Source organism: Opisthorchis viverrini (genome assembly GCF_000715545.1).
Source record: "Opisthorchis viverrini unplaced genomic scaffold opera_v5_65, whole genome shotgun sequence".
Taxonomy (NCBI): domain Eukaryota; kingdom Metazoa; phylum Platyhelminthes; class Trematoda; order Opisthorchiida; family Opisthorchiidae; genus Opisthorchis; species Opisthorchis viverrini.
In genome coordinates this window covers 1153299-1176363 of record NW_008751721.1, presented here as the reverse complement: position 1 = coordinate 1176363, position 23065 = coordinate 1153299, and the positions used below count along the sequence as shown (strand labels likewise).

The 23065-nt window shown below is 46.9% G+C and overlaps 1 protein-coding gene across 1 annotated transcript in view; it reads right to left on the bottom strand.

Moving 5' to 3' along the window:
* The window catches only part of T265_13425 (hypothetical protein), a gene marked incomplete at both ends in the record, with an annotated part of 38089 nt that extends 15227 nt beyond the window's left edge, over positions 1-22862 (bottom strand). Inside the window, 9 exons of the mRNA XM_009168810.1 lie at positions 9602-9861; positions 10813-11194; positions 11489-11697; positions 12775-12895; positions 13201-13293; positions 15332-15609; positions 19455-19734; positions 21141-21239; positions 22630-22862. Of these exons, the coding sequence (XP_009167074.1) occupies positions 9602-9861; positions 10813-11194; positions 11489-11697; positions 12775-12895; positions 13201-13293; positions 15332-15609; positions 19455-19734; positions 21141-21239; positions 22630-22860 (1953 nt within the window). The remainder of the gene's footprint in view (positions 1-9601; positions 9862-10812; positions 11195-11488; positions 11698-12774; positions 12896-13200; positions 13294-15331; positions 15610-19454; positions 19735-21140; positions 21240-22629) is intronic.
* Between the last annotated feature and the right edge of the window lie 203 nt (positions 22863-23065).

Below are 23065 nucleotides of genomic sequence, written 5' to 3'. Positions count from 1 at the left end.
ATCGACCAACTTATCAGCCATAAATCATGTAACATGGGCACAATGGTTCTAGCTGATGACGTTTCGATAGTCGAAAATGGGAGACCGTGGGAGAATGCTAAGCATTGGGGGCGATGGCATGTTCAGTCAGTTTGGGAAATGGATAGCTTTGTTGCATGACTGCGTGACTGGGTTACTTGTGTCAGCCTCATTAGCCATTGACGGACCGATTCACGGGACCCAAACTAAAGATGCCACATTGACATAGTGGTCAGGAAATGATGTTGGCGACTATTTTGACTGAACATTGGTTCCACAAGGTTCAACAATGCCAGGAGAGAGTAGTCAAACCAAGAAAAGTGAGACCCCGTACTAGAACGCAGTCTGGAAGTAACATCGTGCTGTCCTCGGCGATAGGAGTGTGAAGTCAGTAAGGCGCCTCTCCCAGGCGACTAGCGAGGAAAGAGGGGTTAGAAAAGGTTGGCCCTAAAAACCGCACACCCCGATTCCCCAACGTTTGACCGTTGCCACCGGCGCATTAGGTAACACGGTCGAAATACTTTTAAAACCAAGAAATTTGGTGATACCAAAACGGCACCTACTGAGCACAGCCGCATCAGGAGTGAGACAGTGATGCCTCACTCTCTGCACCCTCGAGCTAGACCGACCCACTGCAGCCGAGCAGGTCAGACTATTGAGCCATTGGCTCCAGGAAGCGTTCTCAAGCGAAATCCTACTGCCCGCTGCTTCGCAGGTCAGACTTTTGAGTGAGAGGCTAAAGGTAGGGTCCCCGAACAAACCTTATATCATCCCACTGCCCTGTGGATCAGACTTTTGAGTCAAAGGTTGAAGGTAGGATACCTCAACCAACTCCCTTTCTTCGGCATGGGCAACCAAGAACTAACGCTTGCCCTCACAGTTGTGTTCACCGATTTCCCTCCCCAGCCAATTTCCGCCACAAAAACAAACGTTTCCGGGGCATTTGACTGTCAGTTATATGACCAAAGGGCCTGCTCACCGCTTCCTATTAGGAATGAACCAAATAACAAATTTCTGAATCCAGGAAATGCTTCCTGCATAGGAGCTATTAACGTCCGTAAACTATATCAAATTGGCAAACAGGCAATGCTTGCTGAAACCTTATATTTCCTTAAAATTAATGTATGCTGCGTACCCGAAACACTCATACAAGACCCAAGTGTGGTGATCCAGAAGCAATAACTCGTGTAATATATGATGTGGGAGCTGCACTCAGCCCAAGAGCTGAGGGCGTTTGTTGGGTTGGATCCCAGGGAATAGTCGTCTTTGCGCCTTTCGGTTATCCAGCTCAATCGAGCTAAATGCCTCTTGACATAAAAACCGGTGTCTGTCGGTGGCATCAGTTTATGCCTCAACAGACTGCAGGTCTGATGTTGGGGACACTTTCTATCGAGAGTTATCTAGGATCATTCGTCAAGCAAGAAGCACTGATACTGTGGTCCTTGCAGGCGACATAAATACCCGGGTAGGTCGTCTGAGCTCCTTGGAATAACATTGGAATGGTCGATTCGGAGTCGATGCTCGTCGCACAGAAAATGGATAGCAAACCTTCAGTTGTGTGCTGATCATCAACTGTTTCTGGCAAGTACAAACTTTCGACATAAATGTTGGCGTTCCACAACCTGGCGGTCACCATTTGCAAATCAACAATGAACGCAGTTGGATCACGTGCCCATCAGACATCGTAGGACAGCCACAACTTAGGACTTCCGTTCCTTCTGGAGCACACAGTCCGATTCTGATCAAACCATGGTGTGTGCACGCCTGACAATTGTTTCTCTCCAGGCCCCCGCAAGTCGGCTGGAAGCATGCCAATCCACTATCTTCGAATACCTACCATAGCTCAACAGTATCGATTTGAACAAGCCCAAAAACTCCCCACATTAACCCAATGCTGTCTCGGTAGTGAGCACGTGGATAGAGTGTGGCAAAATGTGAGAGGAACTGTGCTAGCGGCGTTCAGAGCTGCCTGTCGGAATTCTCCTATTGGACCGCAAGGCCACTGAATATCATTCAGTTCGGTATCCAGCAAGCAGCAGTACGACGGCGCAAGTAAATCCCTCAAACGCCAAATAAAGAAGAGCCTAGGGAAAGAGAGAGCTCTGGTGAACACTTGAAGCTCGGGAAATGGAGAAGGCTTTTGTTACCGGAAACAGCCGTGTCAGGCGCCTTGTGGGACTGTCCTTGTGGGACTGTACGCCAACCCCAGAGTGTGAAGGCTTACGGGAAGCTCTCGTCTAAGTTCAATGCAACAAGTGGCGCCAGGCAAGGTTGCCCTCTTTCATTTTTTTCTGTTCAACTTCGTCATTGATACGAGTATGGAAGACTCACTTCCAGCATCTAATACCTGTGTAAAGTGCTACTGCAAGACAGGGTGGGCTGGAACCAGTCTCATGCTTGCGAATGAGCGATTGGAGTAGCAGACAAGTTTGTCTGCCTGGGCAACTGTATCACTCCAGGTGGTCTTGCGAAAGATGATATTTCCGTCCGGATAGGCAAGGTCACAGCACCTTTGGTGAACCTGCATCATCTGTGGCGTAAAAGTGACATCGGTTTGTCCAGCGAAGGTCGAGTTTACAATGCCAAAGACGTCGAGAGACTCAGTGTTTGACCATAGGTGTCTTTGGAGCATTGCCCAAGTCTGGTGGGACCATAGGATCAGTACTGCTGAAGTACGTTGGACGGGTTTCCGACTAAATAACTCACCCAAGACAGATGAATTGATCACACTCCATAGGTTGCGCTGGCTTGGCCACGTGCTCCGTATGCCAGTCGACCGACTTCCTCGAAGGGTCCTTTTTTTCACAACCACGCGGAGGGTGGAAACGAGCCAGGGGAGGTCAAACAATAACTTGTCAGTGAAGTCTAAAAGTTGTTACCAGCAAACTAAGTTGCGTTGGTCATTGCCGCCTCCATGGCTGAGGACCCCAAGACAGGACACATCAACGGTTAGAGAGAGATGCTGATAGATATGGCCCAGTCGCGCCCTCAATGGCGCGACCCCACCTAAAAGTCCACTATTTACACATTAGCTACCACAAAGCTGCCGTGTACCATACACCACTGACGTCAAACTCGTATCATAAGTATCGCATGTCAGCCTAAGCTGTCACGGTCTTCCCGATTCGAGAAGTAATCTCGCCTCCAGCAAGTCCACACGAACCTATGCAACTGCCCAGGTAAACAAATTTACTTGCCACGTCGATTGGCGGGTCGACAAGTATGAGATTTGGGTATAACCCCACCCAGTTTTGTGGAATCATTTAACGTTTTGCAGACGTAAAGCGCAAGCCGAAATGTGCTGCAAAATCATATAGGTTATTTAAAACGGTTTGCATTTTTGGAGGACATGAACCAAGGAAAACAATACCATCGTATACTCAAAGTCGGTGAGCGAACATCCCGGAAACATTTCGATCAGTTCTATAAGCAGGCAGGGAAATTTCAAGCAGCGCAAGCGAACGAATTTGAGGACGAAAAGTGAGAGAGGACAGCCTTGTCTTGGACGTGACAAATCGAGGCGAGAGGCTGCGATATACGCGTACCCGATACATTAGTTCGAATACAGTGCCTTGATCGTCCAGCTGTAACACCATTCCGGTGCCTAGCTGCCATGCCACCCGAAGGAAGCGCGAGGGCTAGGATACTGCCAGGTTGCTCAAGCCTAGACAGGGGAAGTTGAGAAACAAAGGTCGGTTTCGAACCACGGACCTTCCGGTCAGTAAATTTGCGCTGTAACCACTTGAGCCATCTCGCCTCACAGTGCCTTAATAAGCGAAATATTCTGGTATTCTGTTTTCGTCCTGAATCATCCGAAGGATGTTCTTCAGACTGTCCCCCAGGAACTCAATACCTTTGAAGAGTGCGGGGTGCAGACCATCCAGACTAGGTACCTTGCAGCATTGAAGTAGAACTGGAATAGGGCGGAGGTGTTGCTGCAGCGAAAGCCTTCTCCATCATTTGGGCATTTGCAATCCACCAGCGATTTCTGTAATTCGTCAAACTCCTGATTATCCGGTGTTTGAAGGATCTGTGTGTAACGTCATAAACACCAGTCGCTCATGTGACAGTTCTGGTAGCAATAAGGTCTGCTGATATCGACGATATCCAGTGTTCATTCGTTCGAGCCGGATGGCTCGAACAGGCAGTTCTGAAAGCTGCGAGCCCAGATTCTTTGACTTCCCATCATCTACATGACCGTGCGCTTTCGATAGCTTTCTAATCAGATCAACTCAATATTCCTAACCTGCTGAAGCTCGTCAAAGTTGATGAGTGGAGTTGATCGGCTTTGGCACGCGTAATGTTGACACAAAGCGAAGTGACAGTCAGAGTTAAGTTATGTACCTCAGAAGGATCTTCAATTGAGGCTCTCCATCGGTAGCTTGTAGCTGCATGATCTGTCTGACTGCAGGACTGCCTGGCGGTAGGTGGTCCCCAAGTAACTCGAAGTGAAGATTTGCGCTGGAAGTTTGTATTGGCCAGGACCGACGGTGTTCTGCACACAACTGAAGCAGCCGTTCCCCATTATCCGTACGCTTAATATCGACTCCAAGTATACCACCTAACTCTGCCTCTTCCGAGCGTAGTCGTCAGAGTTTGGCATTCATATCACGTGCCAAGTTATGCCTAAATTAATCGGGATTGGAATATGTATGGCTACTGTGGCATTTTTTTCGTACCCAGTTGGTGCATTGAGGGCAAGCTGATTGGCGCAATAAAACTGTTAGCCTTCAGGCAAACTGTACACAAGGGAATAAGCTAATCCAAATAAATCCCTTTTCTTCTAATCCACCGAAGTTAAACGCCTAACTTGATCATGCGTTTGCAGTACTTAAGTATATGTCACATAGCTGTTCTGGTCACCTTATCTTTGAGTCTTTCTCCCGCAGACTACTGGAAATAGAATCGTTCGACTTTAAGGGCACGGGGCTTCTTCGCAACACAAGAAAGTAATTCGTCTACAGCACACTTCCGGAGTCCGGCTACTATGCCACCCAAAACCAGAGGGCCGAAATACTTCCAGGTTTCCTTGACTATTGAAGTGAAAAACCTCAAAAGTAACTCACCAGACGACGTAAGTTGGTCAAACCAGGCTCTAAGTGAGCGTATTGTCCTAGATAGTATTATCACAAACGGGAGATTCAGACCAACATCACACTTTTCTGATCAGAATTACCAATGCCAACGTTGGCGTTAATGATTATTATAACCGGTTCGATAACTACGGGTCCCAAGCATCTGTGTGCTACGCTTCTGCTGTAACAGAATGCACGTGGAACAAGCCCCTTCACCTGGATCATACTGTATTGATGAGGGTTTGTAAGCGGGAAATTTATAAGGCAAAAAGCAAGGATGCCACTTGCCACGCCCTGACTGAACAGAGCTCTAACTATGGTGAGAAAGCTATCCGCCGGGTCAGAGGCTAACTGTGACGGAACGGAGTGCACCGTTACCCCCACTATAGCGTGGAGCATAAACCCGCTGGGCGTCATGTTCTGAGTGGTCGTCAGAGTCGTCTCGAGGTTTCGCACCGCCCCAGATGAACTGCTCCCGATAGTCATTAACTGTTGAGGTGCAGCACAGGACTACGTCATGGTACATCGCTGCGGTGATTTCCATGAATCGATATACGTCCCATTTCCAAGTTCTTTCTGTGACACACAATTAGCCTGCAACCAACCGCACCTTTTGCTCTTTGAAGGATAATCCAGACCGCTGCTACCATAATACGGTGCGAAGCCAACATATAGTCTCTTGATGTGACCTACGAATTTGGGAATGGATGAAGCTATCTCAGAAGCATAGTAAGCATAAACAGCAGGTTCAGCACTGTCAGCATTCGAAAAGGAGCCTCTTTTCGTTGTTTGGGATAGACCCCTGGAGACTACTCAGAAAAACCTAACTATCCCAACAACGGAAGTTCTAAAAACCTTTGAGGGGATATAACAATGATGGGATCAAAAACCAAACACAAAGGAGATTCGCGTGCGACGCAAAACCAATCTAAAAATATTTCGAAACTTGTGGGACGAGTGATTGGTCCTGTGTTGTTTCTTTGCCGTTATGCAGGAAGAAGTGATCTGCACCGAAACACATTGCCCGCACAAAGTGCATCCAATGGTTCCCTGGAATGAAACGCCGCGCTTCGAAATTGACCCAGAGAACATAACCAGTTCACTTGCTAGGCAGGCACATTCGTCAGCTACGGAAAGTAAGAAAGTGGTGCTAAAACGTTGAGGCGATTGGTTCTCCCAATTCACGGGTTTGCGCTGAGAAGTAAAAGCCGAACGGGTCATTCTTTAATGAAACGAAGACAGTGGAGGGGAGTAGAACATGGCTGAAAACCAGGACCATGCACAGCTAGTAGATACGATTGGTAAATCAATCCAACTGCTCGTACGCAGTCCGATTGTTTTAAAGAACGTAGGTCTTTAAATGGGTGAGATGGCCCAAGTGGTTGGAGCGCGAATTTACTGACCGGAAGGTCCGTGGTTCGAATCCGAACTCTGCCTCTCAACTTCCCCTGTCTAGGCTAGAGCAACCTGGCAGTATCCCAGCCCTCGTGCAATCTTCGGGTGGCATTTCAGTTAGGCAGCGAAGGGGTGCTACAGCTGAACTTCAAGGATCAGATTGGATTCTTATAAGATCCTGTTTGAATTCAGTCCACGTCGTACCATTTCATGTTCTGTCACATTCACGTTATAGCATGAATGAACCGGACTACCAGAGCAGAAGCTCACAACCGGAGCGGTGCATTTGACTATGGTATCGTTAAACTTTATCTCCTTTTTTTGCAGGATACCTTGTCAGATATTCATGATCCGCCCATGGATGCCGTCGTCAGTATTAGTGACAGGTAGGTTGTGGCGATCGTCAAAAACGTCAAATATCAGACACTTAAACATCCAGGTCCTTTTAATACGAACCAAATGATAGGCATGTGCGAGGCGACAAGCGAATAATGTCGGAAGGCGACACCCTGGTGAGGTTCGCTCTCAAGTAGCACGAAATGCGAGTCAGAGTACCAACCGACATGAACGAAACCATCAACGGATGGACAACCACAAGATCTCTAGAAGGTTACGAAGAACACAACGGGCTCTAATAGATATGAGTAAGGAGAGAAGCACGGACCCACAGGAGTTCAATCAGCGGTTAATAATGCTCGAAAGAGGGAATTTCCTCCCTCAAGATAGGTGAACCAAACCTCAATGTTTACTACAACCGTCCTCCGGTCGAAAGTCCACAGGGGTGACAGCCTATATCAAACCGACCAATAAGAAAGAACTCGGTTCGTACTAAACTGGTGCGTCCGAACCCGACGTGAAAATATAAACAACAATCCCGAGGGGTTCGCTCACTAGTCCTTCATCCACCGAATGGCTACAAAATATTCTGGATAGACCTGGTAGCGGTCGTCACAACATAGAATGGAAATCCTCACCAGGTTGGGACAAATGTTTCCCACAACTCCTTGACAGCAGGGCGCGATTACAAGTATTTGTTTTACCTGAACCTATCCACGCAACACAATGGCACAATCGATGTAACCCATTTAGCTTGTCCGATGGCTGCAAGGTGTGCGGCGCGGTCTTTGAGCAGCAGATGACCTATGGACGAGTTATGGTCAAATGTTTGGTCAGAGCGGATTGGCCGAGAACTTCTCACTAACGGGGACAAAAGATACAACTCAAGAAGAACAACGTCAGGACGGATGTCAGACAGCCAACTGAACGGAACCACTTAGATAGCTATGTAGGAGGTTCGATCAGATACACATGTAGAAGATCCGTCAATTTCGACATCCACTGCACATCAACCTTTAAATTAATCATTAACAGTCATCATCAGAGAAAGCAACATCAACGGTGATACTGATGTTTCCCTGCCGTACAAACACAAAGATAATTCAATTATTCCTGAAGCATTAAAATGAAGCAAAAAGAATGGATGAGGAAGGAACCTGGTGCTGGCAGACATCAAGCATTCTGAGATGCCTACAGCTACAAACGCTCAATCAGACAATCTAGAAACAAACTGACAGCACGAACCCCACTGAAATCGACCAGCCGCCAGTTCTTGCAATGTTTCCAGCCAAGCGCTTTGAACAGAGAAAAAAGTTGAAAAATGCTTGTCCGGGGTACACGAGTGGGACGAACTGCGAACACGCTCTGCTAACCGCTGTCCTCAGATAAGAAGAGCCCTGTTCGTCCCAGCCTAGTATCAGTCGTTCCCCTATTTAAGCAAGTCATTGGACACGTAGTTGACCGTACAATTCATGGTCTGAAAGTCCCTAGTCAGGACAACACAGATTGACATCTTTCCACGAGATGTGGGCATAAACACTCACCGAAATAAAATCGATAAAACCCAGTACAATCTCGGTCGAGATAACATCCGGCGGTCAAAGGTCAACAGGTCAACATGACCCAATCACCTAACTTGCTGACCGCGTGCATGAGCGATTGTGCTTGTACCAATCACTTTTGAGTGTAGAGATCCAATTAGTGATTTCGTAGAGTAGTGGTTTCGCGATTGTCGGATGGTTTTTCCGACAGCATGCAGCGGACACTCCAGTCCCTCATAGGCAAGTATAAGGGCTGTGACGGTAGTCACGTGACGTCCTCCGCTAACTTCAAACGCCTTGAAAGCTAGTTGGCAGATATTTAGAAATCCGTTTGGATAACCGCCCCATTGTTCGACTGGTAAAGCTGGCTCCAAAGCAGAAACTGATGAAAGCATACCAATCTGACCAGTGGGCAGTTTAGAATCAATAAATGTAAGCGAGCCGCAAAGGAGATTCGTTCAAAGGTTTTTCCGGTTAAATTACTGTTGAAACGCAGATGAGCCTTCCTAAACTGTTGTTTTCGGGGCTTGGGTTTCACGCGTCACTCTAGAAAACCATCTGCACACCCCCTTTAACAATATATTTGTGGGGAATTCCAGTTCCCTCTGTAGAATTGCTTTGCTCGCAATCGTCGTTTCGGATTGAGCGGAAATAAGATGGAGAAATGTATCTGTCTAGTCAGTCCACCTTGGCTTGTTTGCTTTGTGTTCTGGCACACCCTACAACTGACGTACACCGTCCTGTATGTCGATGAAGCACACTGTTCAGTTAGGGCGGTTTACTGATATCCGAACTGAAACACCTTAGAAAAAAAGTAGAACAGAACGTCAAATCTTACGAAGATGTCGTATGAAACGGTTGAAGAAACCTTTCGGCTAGTATGTAAGGAGGGATGAGCTAAGCCTCAGCCAACTCAGAAATAACTCGCAGTTTCTGGCGGATTTGATCACGCTGGACCACTGTGTACACGAGCACTTCTCTCTTTTATCCAAATGTTCTTCATCACCGACGGAATGCGTCCATGTCGATCATGGTGCCCGGATCACAGTATACTGATGTAGAATAAGGCTGATAATCAAGCATCCCGAATGGGATCTCATCATTTCGTAGAATGAATGAAGGCCGGGGAAGTTCTTATCAGTGGGGAAAGGGGTAATGAGTACAGGATATTGACAATGGGATGTAAAAGTGCGTAGGTAATTACTAACGCGAAGGTTCTACCATATGGAAGCTCACTTGACGCGGTTCATCCCTATCTGGGAAAATATTGTCTGTGCTATCCTCGACAACGTCCGCTTCTGAGAGGGATTCAGGTAAGATTTCACACACTGCAACAGGCTCCATGGATCCTGCCTCAGGCGGATAACCCAAACGAGTGGTAACTGATAGTGGCAATGAGACGGCGGAGACTGCAGGTGTGGGTGGATTTTCTTCACATTTCGGTTCGAAGGCACGAGCGGAGTGAGGAAGGAAGCTCTCAGAGTACCAGGAAGTATCTACAAAAAAAAGCGAAAGACCACACGATGAAACCGACAGAATCAGAAGACTGAATTTTACGATAGCAGACTAGAGTGGGTAATTTTAAGCACACCACGTGGGCTTATGGATTAAACTAACAAAAACTATTGATTTTTCTCTTTTCAAGTCCTCTTAATCCCTTCACCTCTTACTTTCTATTTTGCCATTCGAAACCTGCTTACACCGATCCTACGTCATTTTCCCATTGTTAGTAGCTCAACGTTGACACACTGCGACAAGCGACTCAAGAAATATTCAAATTAATAGCAGACGTAAGAATATACACTCGATGGAGCAAGTTGCGGTGTTACTCCGGTGTTAACAAACGGACAAGCCTAGTAAGCAACTCAGAGAAACGGGGACGTTGTTCAACTAAATTGAGTTTCTCGGCCACGAACGGTCCGAACATGGTCCAATTGCCGACAAACGAAAAGCGACCAAGGACAGACGATTGAAGAACAACAGCTGAAACGAGTTGTCTAGGATTTGGCCATTAGTACACTGGATATAGAAACATACAGACACGAACTGAAATCAACTGCGATCCTGATGTTGTCTTCTACCCGAATACTTCCCTGTACTTTTATTCTTCGGTTGATAAGTACAGCAAATCTCTTCGATGAAGCCGACGTCCATTGAGAAGAAGAAACGGATAATCCGCAGGAGTTTGTCTGATGCGCAGCGCCCACAGACCACTACTATTACTACTACTAAAACGATTACAACGATAAACACCATCAGTGATAGTAACCCCGTGTTGGAAATAAGTCTATGAAAAACAACCCATCCACAAATACTGAACCAGACAGACAAGCTTGCGTGAAGGCAACGGAAAATACGTGTAAGGAGAGGAATGACCACAAAATTGTATCGTTGTATGCATAATACAAACGGCACACTAATCCACCGCTACAAAAATAAGATCTTACTTGGCGACCTGAGATTGGCGCTTTGTTCGCTTTGGTTCTGTTGTGGTCTTGCGGAATAGTAGACACTTCGAGACAAATAGGGACTGTCCTTCATGGAAGCCGATCGGCGTCGATATTTTGCACGCGCAGATTCTGTGGAAGACAGAGTACAAGTATCCGGACTACATATTGTGAGCGCTGAACGAGTATGCGGCTCCTTCTGCTGATGTTGTTGCCGGTGTGGCACTTCAGTCAGTGGAGGTCTGTTAAACACCTGCGGTGGTGGTGGTGGTGGTGGGGCTGCGGGTGGAGGTGGGGCTGGAGCCATTCGCTTCTTCCGGGATTTGGAAGAAATTGTGGACATGGGTCGGTCTATGGTTGCGTACTCCGAGACCGGCTCTGACTGCATTAGGGATGGGGAAAACCAAAGACAACACAAAGATACGACGGTCTTGCATACGTCAAAACAATAGTTTGCACTAACAGACTAGTTAGGAATCATTCCTTATGAGATGCATGTGTTTTCGGGGAAGACCTACAAACTGAAAGCCATCGTGGAAAAATGAGTATGGGAAAAAGCGTGCTGAACTTAAAAATGAAGGCCCGTCTTTGCAATGAAAGATATTGTTTGCCTGCTTGGACAACAAACAATCTGGTTGAATAAATTAGATCAAACAAATAAGGAAACGGAACCTACCAACTGGTTGCAATAGTTAATACACATAGTATGGGGACGTTGAATGTTCGCGTAAATTCGTGACTCCGCTGGATGCCGCAAACGTTTGTGACTGACGGGTAAGATATTAGGGCCCGGCTGTGGGAGGTTGGCTTCTTGGTTCGCCTGATCACTTGACTGGAGATGAGCAGTATTCAGTGACTTGAGGTTGGATGACCCGGGAGTACATGCTGCGGGTTGGAAGCAACACGGTGTGGTCAACGAGAATCTCAAGTTTTTTGGGGGAAAATGAACGGGCTTTCCTAGAGTTCCACTACAATTCAGTAATGACAAGAATTACACTGCGACAGGAAGCACAGTTATCTTATTGAAACTACGAGGAAAGCTGGGTGTACCACACACCTGGGGTCGCAGCTAACGGAAAATCGTTCAGCTGTAGCACCCTTCCGGTGCCTAGCTGCCATGCCACCCGAAGGAAGCACGAGGGCTGGGATACTGCCAGGTTGCCCAAGCCTAGACAGGGGAAGTCGAGTGGCGGAGGTCGGATTCGAACCGCGGACCTTCAGGTTAGTAATCCGCGCTCTAACCACTTCGGCCAAGGAAACCAAATATGACGAATTACAACGCGACTAAACCTAGCCCTGGTGAGAAACAAAAGGTGACCGACACAGATTAGTAAAAAGACGTTTGAGACTATTATCACGTTTTGGATATAAACTGGATATGTGGCAGCGTCATGCCTCGCACGAAGCGTTAGTACACCCGCGCCATAATGTCTCCACTGTTTTGTTTGAACACTTCTTGATGAATGAGGGTTATCCCTGATAAACCACACACTACTGTGGACACTAGAGGAACACTGGTGAGGTTCTTCCAGTCAACTATCCTTACATCCAGTGTTCCTCTAGTATGATCGAGTCGTTAACAATGGGAAACCGGGGATGACAAAAAGTTGTCCACGGTACCATTTATATAGGATCATAACACCTTATTCTACTACGCTGTGTTGACATTGAACTTTCTGTTCATTTCCCTGTACCGATCGAATCGTCCTGGTCAGTTCGCTACGGAGGACTTACTGTCACAAAGTTCGACCTCATCATGGTACGCATAAATGACACAAAACAGAGGTACTAAGGTATGCGCAGAAAGTCCTAGGATGAAAAGATAAAAGAAAAGCGAATATGGAATTCTAAGTATGCCACATCCAGAATTAAACTCATTGGAATGTTTTAGTCTAAGAAGAATGGATAGGCGTGAGAAACACAAGACAACTATTCTATCCGGAAATCATTCAGGAAACTTACGTTTGAGCTCGAATTCAGTGACTTTCTGTTCGGTAAACGTGAGTGACGGATCGAGAGGAGCACCCGTTCGAGGATTTTGAAGGAGATATTCAAAGGGTAGTAAGTTACGTTGGTTACAGACCTGTTTGACAGAAAAGAAACAGGAGAAAATTGTGGGTTATAGCATCAAACTCAACTGAGTAGGAGTTATCAGGACACGTGGATTTCGGTCGAACACACTTGAAGTACACAATGGAAAGGTAAATTTGCACTATCTCTCATTTAAGGTCATGACCAAGTTCGATAAGAAATGGTAGGCACGTTTTCGGCCTCTCGTAGACTCGCAATCTACGGAAAATGTGCTTTTTATGCCAAAAACATGCTGACGCGAAAAGCGAAACGTCAAACTGGTTAGTGATGCAACCCCAACGTTCATGACAAACATACCTCAAGAACTGCTTCAGCGATCTGCTCATTGGGGCGAGCACGAATAACCATCTTACGTTCACCCGGAAGGTAAACCAAAATCCGTGCACCCATCTGGGAAGCGAAACGAAAGCAATATGCAACACAATCGGTAAAAAAATAGTGAAAAGGTCCAGGGAAACAAGGCTCTAAAGTTAGTCACAACAAATAAACTCACAACCGAACGAAGAGGAAATTCCGCGCATTGCAGAATTTCGACCCATCCTGGACCACCCTCGAAGGCGACCGCACATTGACTCTCAGTAGCCAGGTTAACACTATGCTCTGGCTGCACACGCCTTGCAGTCTTACTTCTAACGAAGTAAGACTGAATCTGAGACTTCAGGTTTTGATAAAATTACCCGATAGAAAGGCATACTGGTATGCAAGCAGGACATCGAAATCGTAGCATACACCTAAACAATTATTATATTATTACTAATTACAGAAAGAACACAACATTCGATAATCTCGCCAGATCGGAATTTAACATTACGTACGAAGTGTGTGTGAGTGAGTAAAAACTTATCGTTAGTCTAGCTATGTAGACAAAAAACCTGGCCCCGAGCTTCAGACACAGTTCGTCATCGATCGATATGTTTCTGTGTGAAATGTTCCTGTTCTGGTAGTCGGATGTCGATCTATTGTGGTGGACCATAAAGAAGGGTGTCACAGTCAATTTGAAGCTTGAGTGATTAAAGATTAGTTGGGAGGATGCCTTAATTTGGGACAAGAGATAAGACTGCTTACTGGTGGATTACCGAACCTCAGGATCTGGGAATAACGATGATTCAAGCATCCCATGGTCCGATGACTCAACCGTTGATTGCATCAGCGAAATATCTCCAAATGAGTACCGTTTTGGTGGGCGTGTCGCCATAATCAGTAGCGAAGAACGCACGAACAATGTACCTTGGGATAGAGCAGAGCAAGCTAAAAATATCCAATCGTATATGTTGTGTCGTCTGCACTTCGCGACGCTGAGCTGTAGCTAGGGCCCCAAGTGGATTCTATGGTCAGCTTACGATATCACTGTACGAATACTGACTACCGCTCATTTTGGAACACTCCTGTCGAGTCTGGTCGTGCATTGTCTTTGCTTTCCAGGTGTGATTCAGGAATGGACGAGTCGATTAATTATTGAAGGGCTGGTAGAGTGCGAGGTTACAATAACATATCAGAACCGTCTTCTGACCACCACTAACTGTAGCACCGTGAGTTGTCTGTTCATACTGGAACGAGGTCGCCATGTCCTTGCACATTGCAAGAAACCCGGTCTGCGGAACGGCGCCATCCCCCAAACACTAGGTGTCAGACAGAACAGTGACACTGCCTGAATCTCTGGTAAATGTTTCTGCCAACCCAGAACATAATCTAGTCCGCTGTGGTAGTCAGGAAGTGTGCATTCCGAATAATTGTTTGCCTAGAGGAATGTTTTCCATGCCCAACACAGAGCAGGCGGAGAGGTAGTCGACCTTTCGTTTATCAGAAGACAACGAGATCGCCAGAAGGCCAGAAGAAAGCACGAGGGTTCGGATGCTGCCATGTTGCCCAAGCCTACACGGAGGAAGTCGAGAGACAGAGGTTGGGTTCGAAACACGAACCTTCAGATCAGAGCCACTGAGCGATCAATTACGAAAGGTCTGGGAACTGTGGGTGCGACTCACCTCCCGGGATGGGATACCCTGTGCACGACTGGAAACACTGCAAGATATGGCTTCTAATTGATGTCAATGGCGTCCTTCTCATCGGTTTCTATCCAGTGTCTGACTGAATGTCTAGAGGTGCAGATACCTTGGAGTGATTATGGCAGGCTGATATTAAATCCCTTCCTGATCCACTTTTATTATTTTATCCAAAATAAAGCTACGAAACGGATTAACGTCGCAGGGCCGTGATGAAGATGATTTTGTGCTGTTGATTATGATAATATGGCTTACAACTGACTTCAAGATTCTGTAGGCCGAACATATTACAAAGGTTTAATTCTGTGAAGCTTCTCCTCAAAAATACAGAACGTCTAATCGACGTGATCTCCGAAAATCTGCCAAAAAACAAAACCGGAATGTTGAAACAATGTGAAAAAAACACGATTATTAGGACAAAGATATACCTGTTCCAACAACTCTCGGCCGCTCACAGGATCCACGATCTTTTGTGTATCAGGCGGACGCCAAAGGACCATATTTGGCTTCAAAAGATTGTTTATGTGGGATTTGTGCACAAGGCGAACAAAACCACCTTTCTTTACATAGCTTGTTTCAAGCCACATGGACAACTGGCTACTTGGAGGAACTCGTTGCCAAGAGCTGAGCGACGAATCGTTGTGTCCCTCACATACCATAAGACAGTAGTGACTCGGTTTGAGTTTCAGCAGTTGACATAAGTTAACTGTAAAGTCAACACAAGTTGATGAACTCGAAAATCCGTAGATTTGCATGATCTCTCCGGTATGATACAGCTCCACATTTACTGATGTGTGTTCATCCGGACCTAATCGATGCATGCTCGTCGGACATTTGATGACGGCCGGTATCGACTTATCGATGACGGGTGATGCAGTGATATTAGCAGTGTGCTTCTTGCTCAAATGTTTGAATCTTTCGAAAAACTTCATTGGTTATTTGACAGTTTTGTTCATATCCCCCTGAAAAGCTGAAATAGGTAGGAAAAATGAGTGTCTAGATTTCTGCGGGTACCAGTAGTTGGGCCAAGAATTAGCGAAGCAAAATCGGTCGTTACTAAACAGTGCCGTTGACATAATCCGACAGGACGTCATCACCAAAATCACTACTGAATGCACCGCCGTTCATGTTTAATGTGCTAAGTCGCTCAGTCACGGAACCATGCAGAATGGTCATCCAAGCTGACGCGCAAGTTAGTGTGCTACCATGTCGCTCCAACCTAAACAAGGGAACCAGGGTTCGGTTCGTACCAAGGATACAATGGTCAGTAGCTCCCAGTGGGGCTTCTGAAATATTCTAATTCGGCTTCACACGAACTTCCTATCAGTGGCCTACACCTTTGGGACCTTCTGACAAACTACCCTGAATTCCCCCGAGGATGAAGTGAAAGAATATCTCGTGAGGTATCAGGGAAGCCACTGCGCTTGTCATGGTACAATCTATCACAACACGGACAGGAACAAATTAACGAAACCAGAAAGTCACCGCAGGCATACTTAGCTGTTGTACCCCACAGAAGAAATAATACATCGACTGGGAAGGAAGGGCAAAAGCGAGGGAAACATTGAAAGAAAACCTGAAATGTCTAGTGAAAACGCTTAATGGAAACGTCCGAACATTGCTGGAATTAAAAAGTAATTAACGACGGTCTTTGTGAAGGCCTTTTTCGTTTCCATAGACTGGTAGTTTCTGGCAATCAAGGTCTTTTACGGAATTGGAGATGATGCTGAGCGAAGTGTGGGTGGAGACAACGTCAAGACCGACTGATAGAGTTTTCAACGAGAAACTGATTCTCACAACACGGAATCTGGAATCTATGGGGACCTATTCACTCAAAACAGAAGCACTAGATGGACTGATCTAAGCGATCCCAGCACCTACTAGGCATTGTGCCACAGCTACCGAATGAGCTGGAGTTGTAATTACATGGGTTAGCTGGAGCTGAATGGATATTGTGTTCAGATCGTTAAGCCTGGCGACTGCAGCAGTAAACGGAAATCTTTATTCCTAAAGATCTGGACTAGTCCCACTTGTACACATGCCCGCAGAACGTACTAGCCACACAAAAAAAACAACAGCAGCAGCGTACTTGTCGTACAAAAGTTATAGCTGTCAAAGTTTCCTTAACCGATTAGTTGGGGAGTTGGGATAGATAGCTGCGTATTGGAAGCGGTAGCTGACCTAATTGGTGTGTAAATACCTGGTTGTCAATCGACTTTTCATCGAGGAGATTGGGAGGGGAGCTACGTATTGAAGGCAATAGCTTGGATGCATGAGCACCACTGAGGGTGCGACCGGGCCATGTCTGATAATTTCCCTAACAACTGGTGTATCCCGTCTAGGAGTCCCCATCCATGGAGATGGCAACGATCGGCGCAGCTGAGTTTTCTGGTAATTGCTTCCAAACTTCATTGCCAAGTCACTGGCTCACCTCCCCAGGCTCGTTTCCATCCTTCACGTGGTTGTGCGGAAAAAACCTTTCGAAGAATTCGGTCGAGTGGTCGACGTACTTCAGCATTACTGATCCTATATTCCACCAGACTCAGGCAATGGTCCGAAGACATCTATGATAAGCATTGAAAGACTCGTGACTTCCTTGACACACAGCGGCCAGGTTTCTGACCCGGACAGTAATATGGAGCGTACCGCAGTATCGTAAACACTACCCTTGGCGAATAAGCTGACGTCACGCCTTCAGCACAGATGATGCAGGTTCACGAGAGTTGCTCTGGTCTTCCCGATCCAGATTGAAATATTGTTCGCGAGACCAACGGGACTGACATAGTTGCCGAGATAGACATATTTGCCTGCTACCTTTGTTGGCTCATCCACAACCATTAGGTTAGGTTTAGAGCCCTCTGTCTTGTGGCAGCACTTTATACTCTGCAGATGCGAAGCGCATGCCAAACCATGAAGCAGAATTATTACCATGGGTTCAGATCCATGGAGAGAAATGTCGCCTGCGTAATAGACATCTGTGAGCCTACGCTTCGGGAGTACTTTGGCCCCACAGGCATTAGAGGCTGGAAGTGAGTCTTCCATAATCATATTAATAACGTACCAATGCACGGGAGAGGTAAAAGAGTACAGCCTTTCCGACACCAGTTCTTTCAGTGAACTAAGGCGAGAGCTTCGCGTAGACCTTCAGACGTCCGCTGGAGTTGACGTACAGTGCCCTAAGGAGGGTCAATAATTTATGGGGGACACCTTTGCTCTACGGACACTGCTAGTGTCTGACGTTCTACAGAGTCAAAGGCAGCTTCCGAGTCAAGGAAGAACACCATCGCTGCTTTCTGGAAGCAGTGTCGCTGTTCCAGAATCTGTCGAAGGGTGAGGATGAATTGCAGGATGGAACCCAGCCTAGTTTTTACAGATCTGTCTTTCATCATGTTCAGGCAACCTTCGAAGACCAGAAAGCATGTTGGATGTCACAACTACTAGGCTGAAGCCATGATGGTTTCCACACAGCGTCCGCATGCCTTTTTAAGATAGGAATAACTGTTGACAAACCCCTTTCTGCGGACACTCTTCACTCTATATCGCAGCAATACGCCTTGTCAGATGGCTCATCGGGGATTATCCGCATTCTTGTAAAGGGCTGGATAGAGACCGTTCGGCGCTGATGCCTTCTCACATTTTAGTGAGGATTTTTCGTTCTGTCATAATCACTACTATCATTGTGGGGAGCACGACATCAGTGTTCACCACTGATACTTCGCTGCTGTACAACCAGGACTTATGTGAGTAACATTGTGGAGGAAAGAATGAAGATAGACAGGGAAGGAACTCAGCACTAGCTTACTAAAATCATTCCCAAGTGCCTACAACTCCAGACACTTACTCAGGTAATCTGGATAGAAACTGACAACAAGAAGGCCATCGATTAGCAGCCGTATCTTGCAACATCTCCTACGAGGCGCAGTGAGGATCCCGCAGACCCTGTTCTGGAAAACGTGTAGCACCGACAGAAACCGAAGAATCACTTTCATGCCCCCCCTGCTAGCTCAAGGGTTGGCCACCTTTCCGCTTCCACCACTCTGAATAGAGCATGGAAACAGCACTATCTTCGGCAAACGAGGGATCGGTGTATGCAATATATGACCAACGCAGCTCCTAGTGCTGGACAGATTTAAAATTGAAGATCCCGGTGGGCAACTAAAAACTCGCCTTCTAATTGACACCAATCCATACGAGCTATGGTTCTGAGATGATTATGGAACACCCGAAGAAGTCTCAATTCCGCTGCTCGAACAGGCCAAGTCTCAGTCATACAACAAAAACAACCCGCACTGTGGCCTGATACGCACGTCCCTTGAGATTTAGGGACACACTACTTTGACGCCATAGGTGTCTCAAATTAGCAAACGCGATCCGAGCCTTGCAGATTCGTGCAGCGACCTTATCTATCATACTTCAATCAGAACTGATAAAACTCTTAAGGTACGTAAAACGCCCCACCAATTCGAAAAACTCTTCCTGGATTGTAAGTAGTGTGTTGAGTGACTGCATGCCCAAGGGCATGACCTTACACTAAGGGTGCAAAGTGCATACCAAAGGACGGGATGACTTTGGTCAGTTCATCCAAGAATACTTGCGCCTTTTCCTCCTCTTCGAACATGAGAACGATGTCGTCTGCATATTCCAGAACAACAAGGTATTCATCACAGACTATTTCAACACCGGGGTTTTGTAGACCATCCAGCGTTCGTCTCATGATTTCATCGATCACGAAGTTAAACAGGAATGGGGAGAGTGAGCATCTCTGATGGACACCACTTTGTGTACGGAAACTTTTGGAGAGCTCGACATATACTCTCACACGTCCGGAAGTCTGGGAATACAAAGAGCTTATTATGTTCACGAACTTCCGCGGCATTCCTTAACGCGAAAGCGTGTCAAGCAGAACAGACCGGTCAACCGAGTCAAATGCGCCTTGGAAATTCAGGAACAGTAGAATTGTCGGTCGCTTATACGCATGGCGTTGTTCTAGCACCTGACGAAGTGTGAAGATTTGGTCAACGCAACCCATACTAGGCCTGAATCCCGCTTGCTGCTCAGGGCACATCAATGTTGGCACTGATGCATCATTGCCGTACAGCCATAAGGGTCGTCTCGTTATATATATATATATAATTATATTAAGTCTTGGAGTGAAGATAAAAAGAGTGGGTAAGGGAACCTAGCGCTGGCCTATGTCAAGCATTCTGAGGTAAATACACCCCCAACCGCTCAGTCAAACGTTCCTAAAACTGACAGCACGAACGTCACTGACATCAATCAGCCGCCATTTCTTGCAACGTCTCCAGTCAAACACAGACGGGGTCACGGGGACCCCATCCTGGAAGACGTACAACACCAACAACACCCAAACTCTTCGTGATCTCTTTCACGCCTTTCTGCCAAGTCATGTGCTGTCCACTTTGCGGTTTGCGCCGCCCTGAGGGGAGCACGGAGAACAACAAGCGTCTCGGTGGTCGGTGTTTCGGCATGCGTAGCACATGACCCAGCCATCGTAGTCGATGATCCTGGATGTTTTCTCGGATTGAAGTACCTGCCGCACAACCAAATACCCGTTTTCTAATCACCTCGTTACTAATATGCTAACGCCACCCAAAGCCAGCGACGCTTCTGTGGCATCGGTGGTCGAAAACCTGAAGACGCCTCACATCATCTGTCCGCAGAGGCTGTGTGTCGTACTCATACAACAACACAGCCCTTACTGTAGCCTGGTACACACGACCCTCAAGATCCAGTGAGATGCCTTTCCGACGCCACAAGTGGGAATCTTGCACTGACTTCATCAGACACACTTATGTCAGAGCTAATACAACTACCAAGGTATGTGAAGTTTTCCACAATCTCCAGTGATTGTAAGGGATATGTTAGCATATGGCACGTTCTGAAGCATGATTGAAGCATGATGCAAGATGCATGCCAAAAGATGGCGTGACGGTGGTCAGTTTATTCAACAGAGCTTGTGCTTCGCCTTGGTCTTCAAGGATGAAGGCAACGTCATTTGCGTACTCCAACTCACCAGCAACAGCTTGAACACCGGGTTTTGAAGACCGTCCAGTGTACGTCTAATTATTTCATCAATAAACAAGAATGGAGAGAGTGGACATTCTTGTCTGACAAGTTTTGTAGGGAAGCTTTTGGAGGGCTCACCACACACGCTTATCCGCGCAGAAGTAAGTGAATACAGGGATCGGATAATGTTTACAAGTTTCTGGGACATACCCTGTTGAGCACTGATCGATCGACAGAATCAAACGCACTCTCAAGGTCAAGGAATACCAGCATTGTGGGTCGTCTGGACATGTGGCGTTGCTCTAACACCTGACGGACTGTGAAGACGTGGTCAGTGCAGCTTCTACACGGTTGAAATCCCCCTTGATCCTCCCGAGTCAAGGCATCGCGTGTCGCCGCAAGACGACGAAGAATCAGTGACGCCAGAGGCCTTGTCACAACAAGCGTCAAACTAACACTCGCTACGATCCCCTTTTTTTGACAGTGGATACTATCATCGACTGTCATTAGTTATCTGAGACAGATTCCTTTTCTCAAATGCAAGAATACAGATTAGACAAGTGCTGACTGAGGACTTCACCCTTATTCGGACCACATACTCGGTGGCGTTTAAGAGAACATATGCAGTCACAAACCTCCGAGACCGTAGGCGATTCCACGTTCACCGTCCAGGGTTCTACATCACCTGTGGATACAAGATGGGTGTAAGCTGGTGGCCATGACTATTGTTGTTAGAAGTATTCGGCCCAGCGGTCGAGGCTTTTTTCTTTATCCCAGATGTTCACTCCATTCTGATCCTTGATGGTTCCCTTCACAGGTGGTTTCGGGAGACCGGTAGCAAGGATCAACTGAAATACCTTCGGGCATTACCGCCTTTCTGAGTGTCTTCCATTTCTTTAGCTCTAGGTGTCCACCAAAATTCATGGTCGGTTTGCACGCTCATCTTCACTTGGTGTGTGATCAATCATCGCGTCAAGTAATGTTCGGGACCGGCTTGGATATTTTCCCGAAATTTAAGCAGTACCACCGTTCGATTTGATACCCAGCGCTTAAGCGAGCCTTATGGTGCTGTACCAGAGGTAACATTCCTGGGACTATGCAAAGAGGTGTCAATCCCGTCCCAATATGAGTTCACATCTGACGGTGGAACCTTTGGAAGAGACTCTAAAAGACGATTCTGGTAAGTTCGCCTAACATCCATATATGCCAATCTTTCAATTGCCAAGCGAATCGTTCTCGCCTTACGTAGACAGAAGCGACTTCAGACGAGAGCGTGGCCAGAATCCATAGATGTGTTCCAAAACGACCGGCAGTCAGTTATTGATTCGCGCCATCGGCAACTGATGGGAATCCTGTCGGTTTGAGTTCGTGGTCGGCATGCCGTTGGAAGACACCATGTGGCCAAACGACTTCGGCTGTTTAGGAAGTTAGTACTGCATAAAAACAGCCTGCGATCACCACACAACTGAAGCAATCGTTCCCCTTTGTACGTATCGACCGTGTCCAATCGATATCGAACTAAGTGAGCCTCAGGTACGCTAAGCTTGTCCACTTGTGCATTCAAATCGCCAGCAACCATCACGATGTGTAAGCTTTTAGCTCGCCGTAAAAGGGCATTCAGTTTGTCATAAAACCTGTCTTTGAAGGCGTCTGGGCTACAGTCAGTTGGGGCGTGGGCATACACGATAAACAGACATACGTCGACTTTCCGCTTGTGAGACTCCTTCACAGACGTCGCCAGACGAACCGCACAGAGGCGACTATCAGCAGGTATCCAGTCAAGCAAGGATACTTCCGCCCGGTGACTTAGGACGACACCATCTCCTGCACATCCCGCAGCAGCAGTCTCTGGATCACCAGATGTGTGTAGCCGGAAGCGAGTGGAGACTGATGGGGCGGTTAGCTCAGTCACAGTGCTTGCATCTTGAACTCCTGTTTCTGAGATGTCGGCGCCATGCTGCGCTCAAAACCGATGCACGACGAACGGTGTCCTAAATGCTGGGCCTACAAGGAGTTATTATTGGGGTGGGGATGGGGAAGAAAGAGTATGTGAAAGAGAAAGAAGGGAGGCGTCAGCAGTAGCTTTATTTGCATACCCACCCTGCTCTATCCAGCCAGTAAGGCGACCCGGCCGA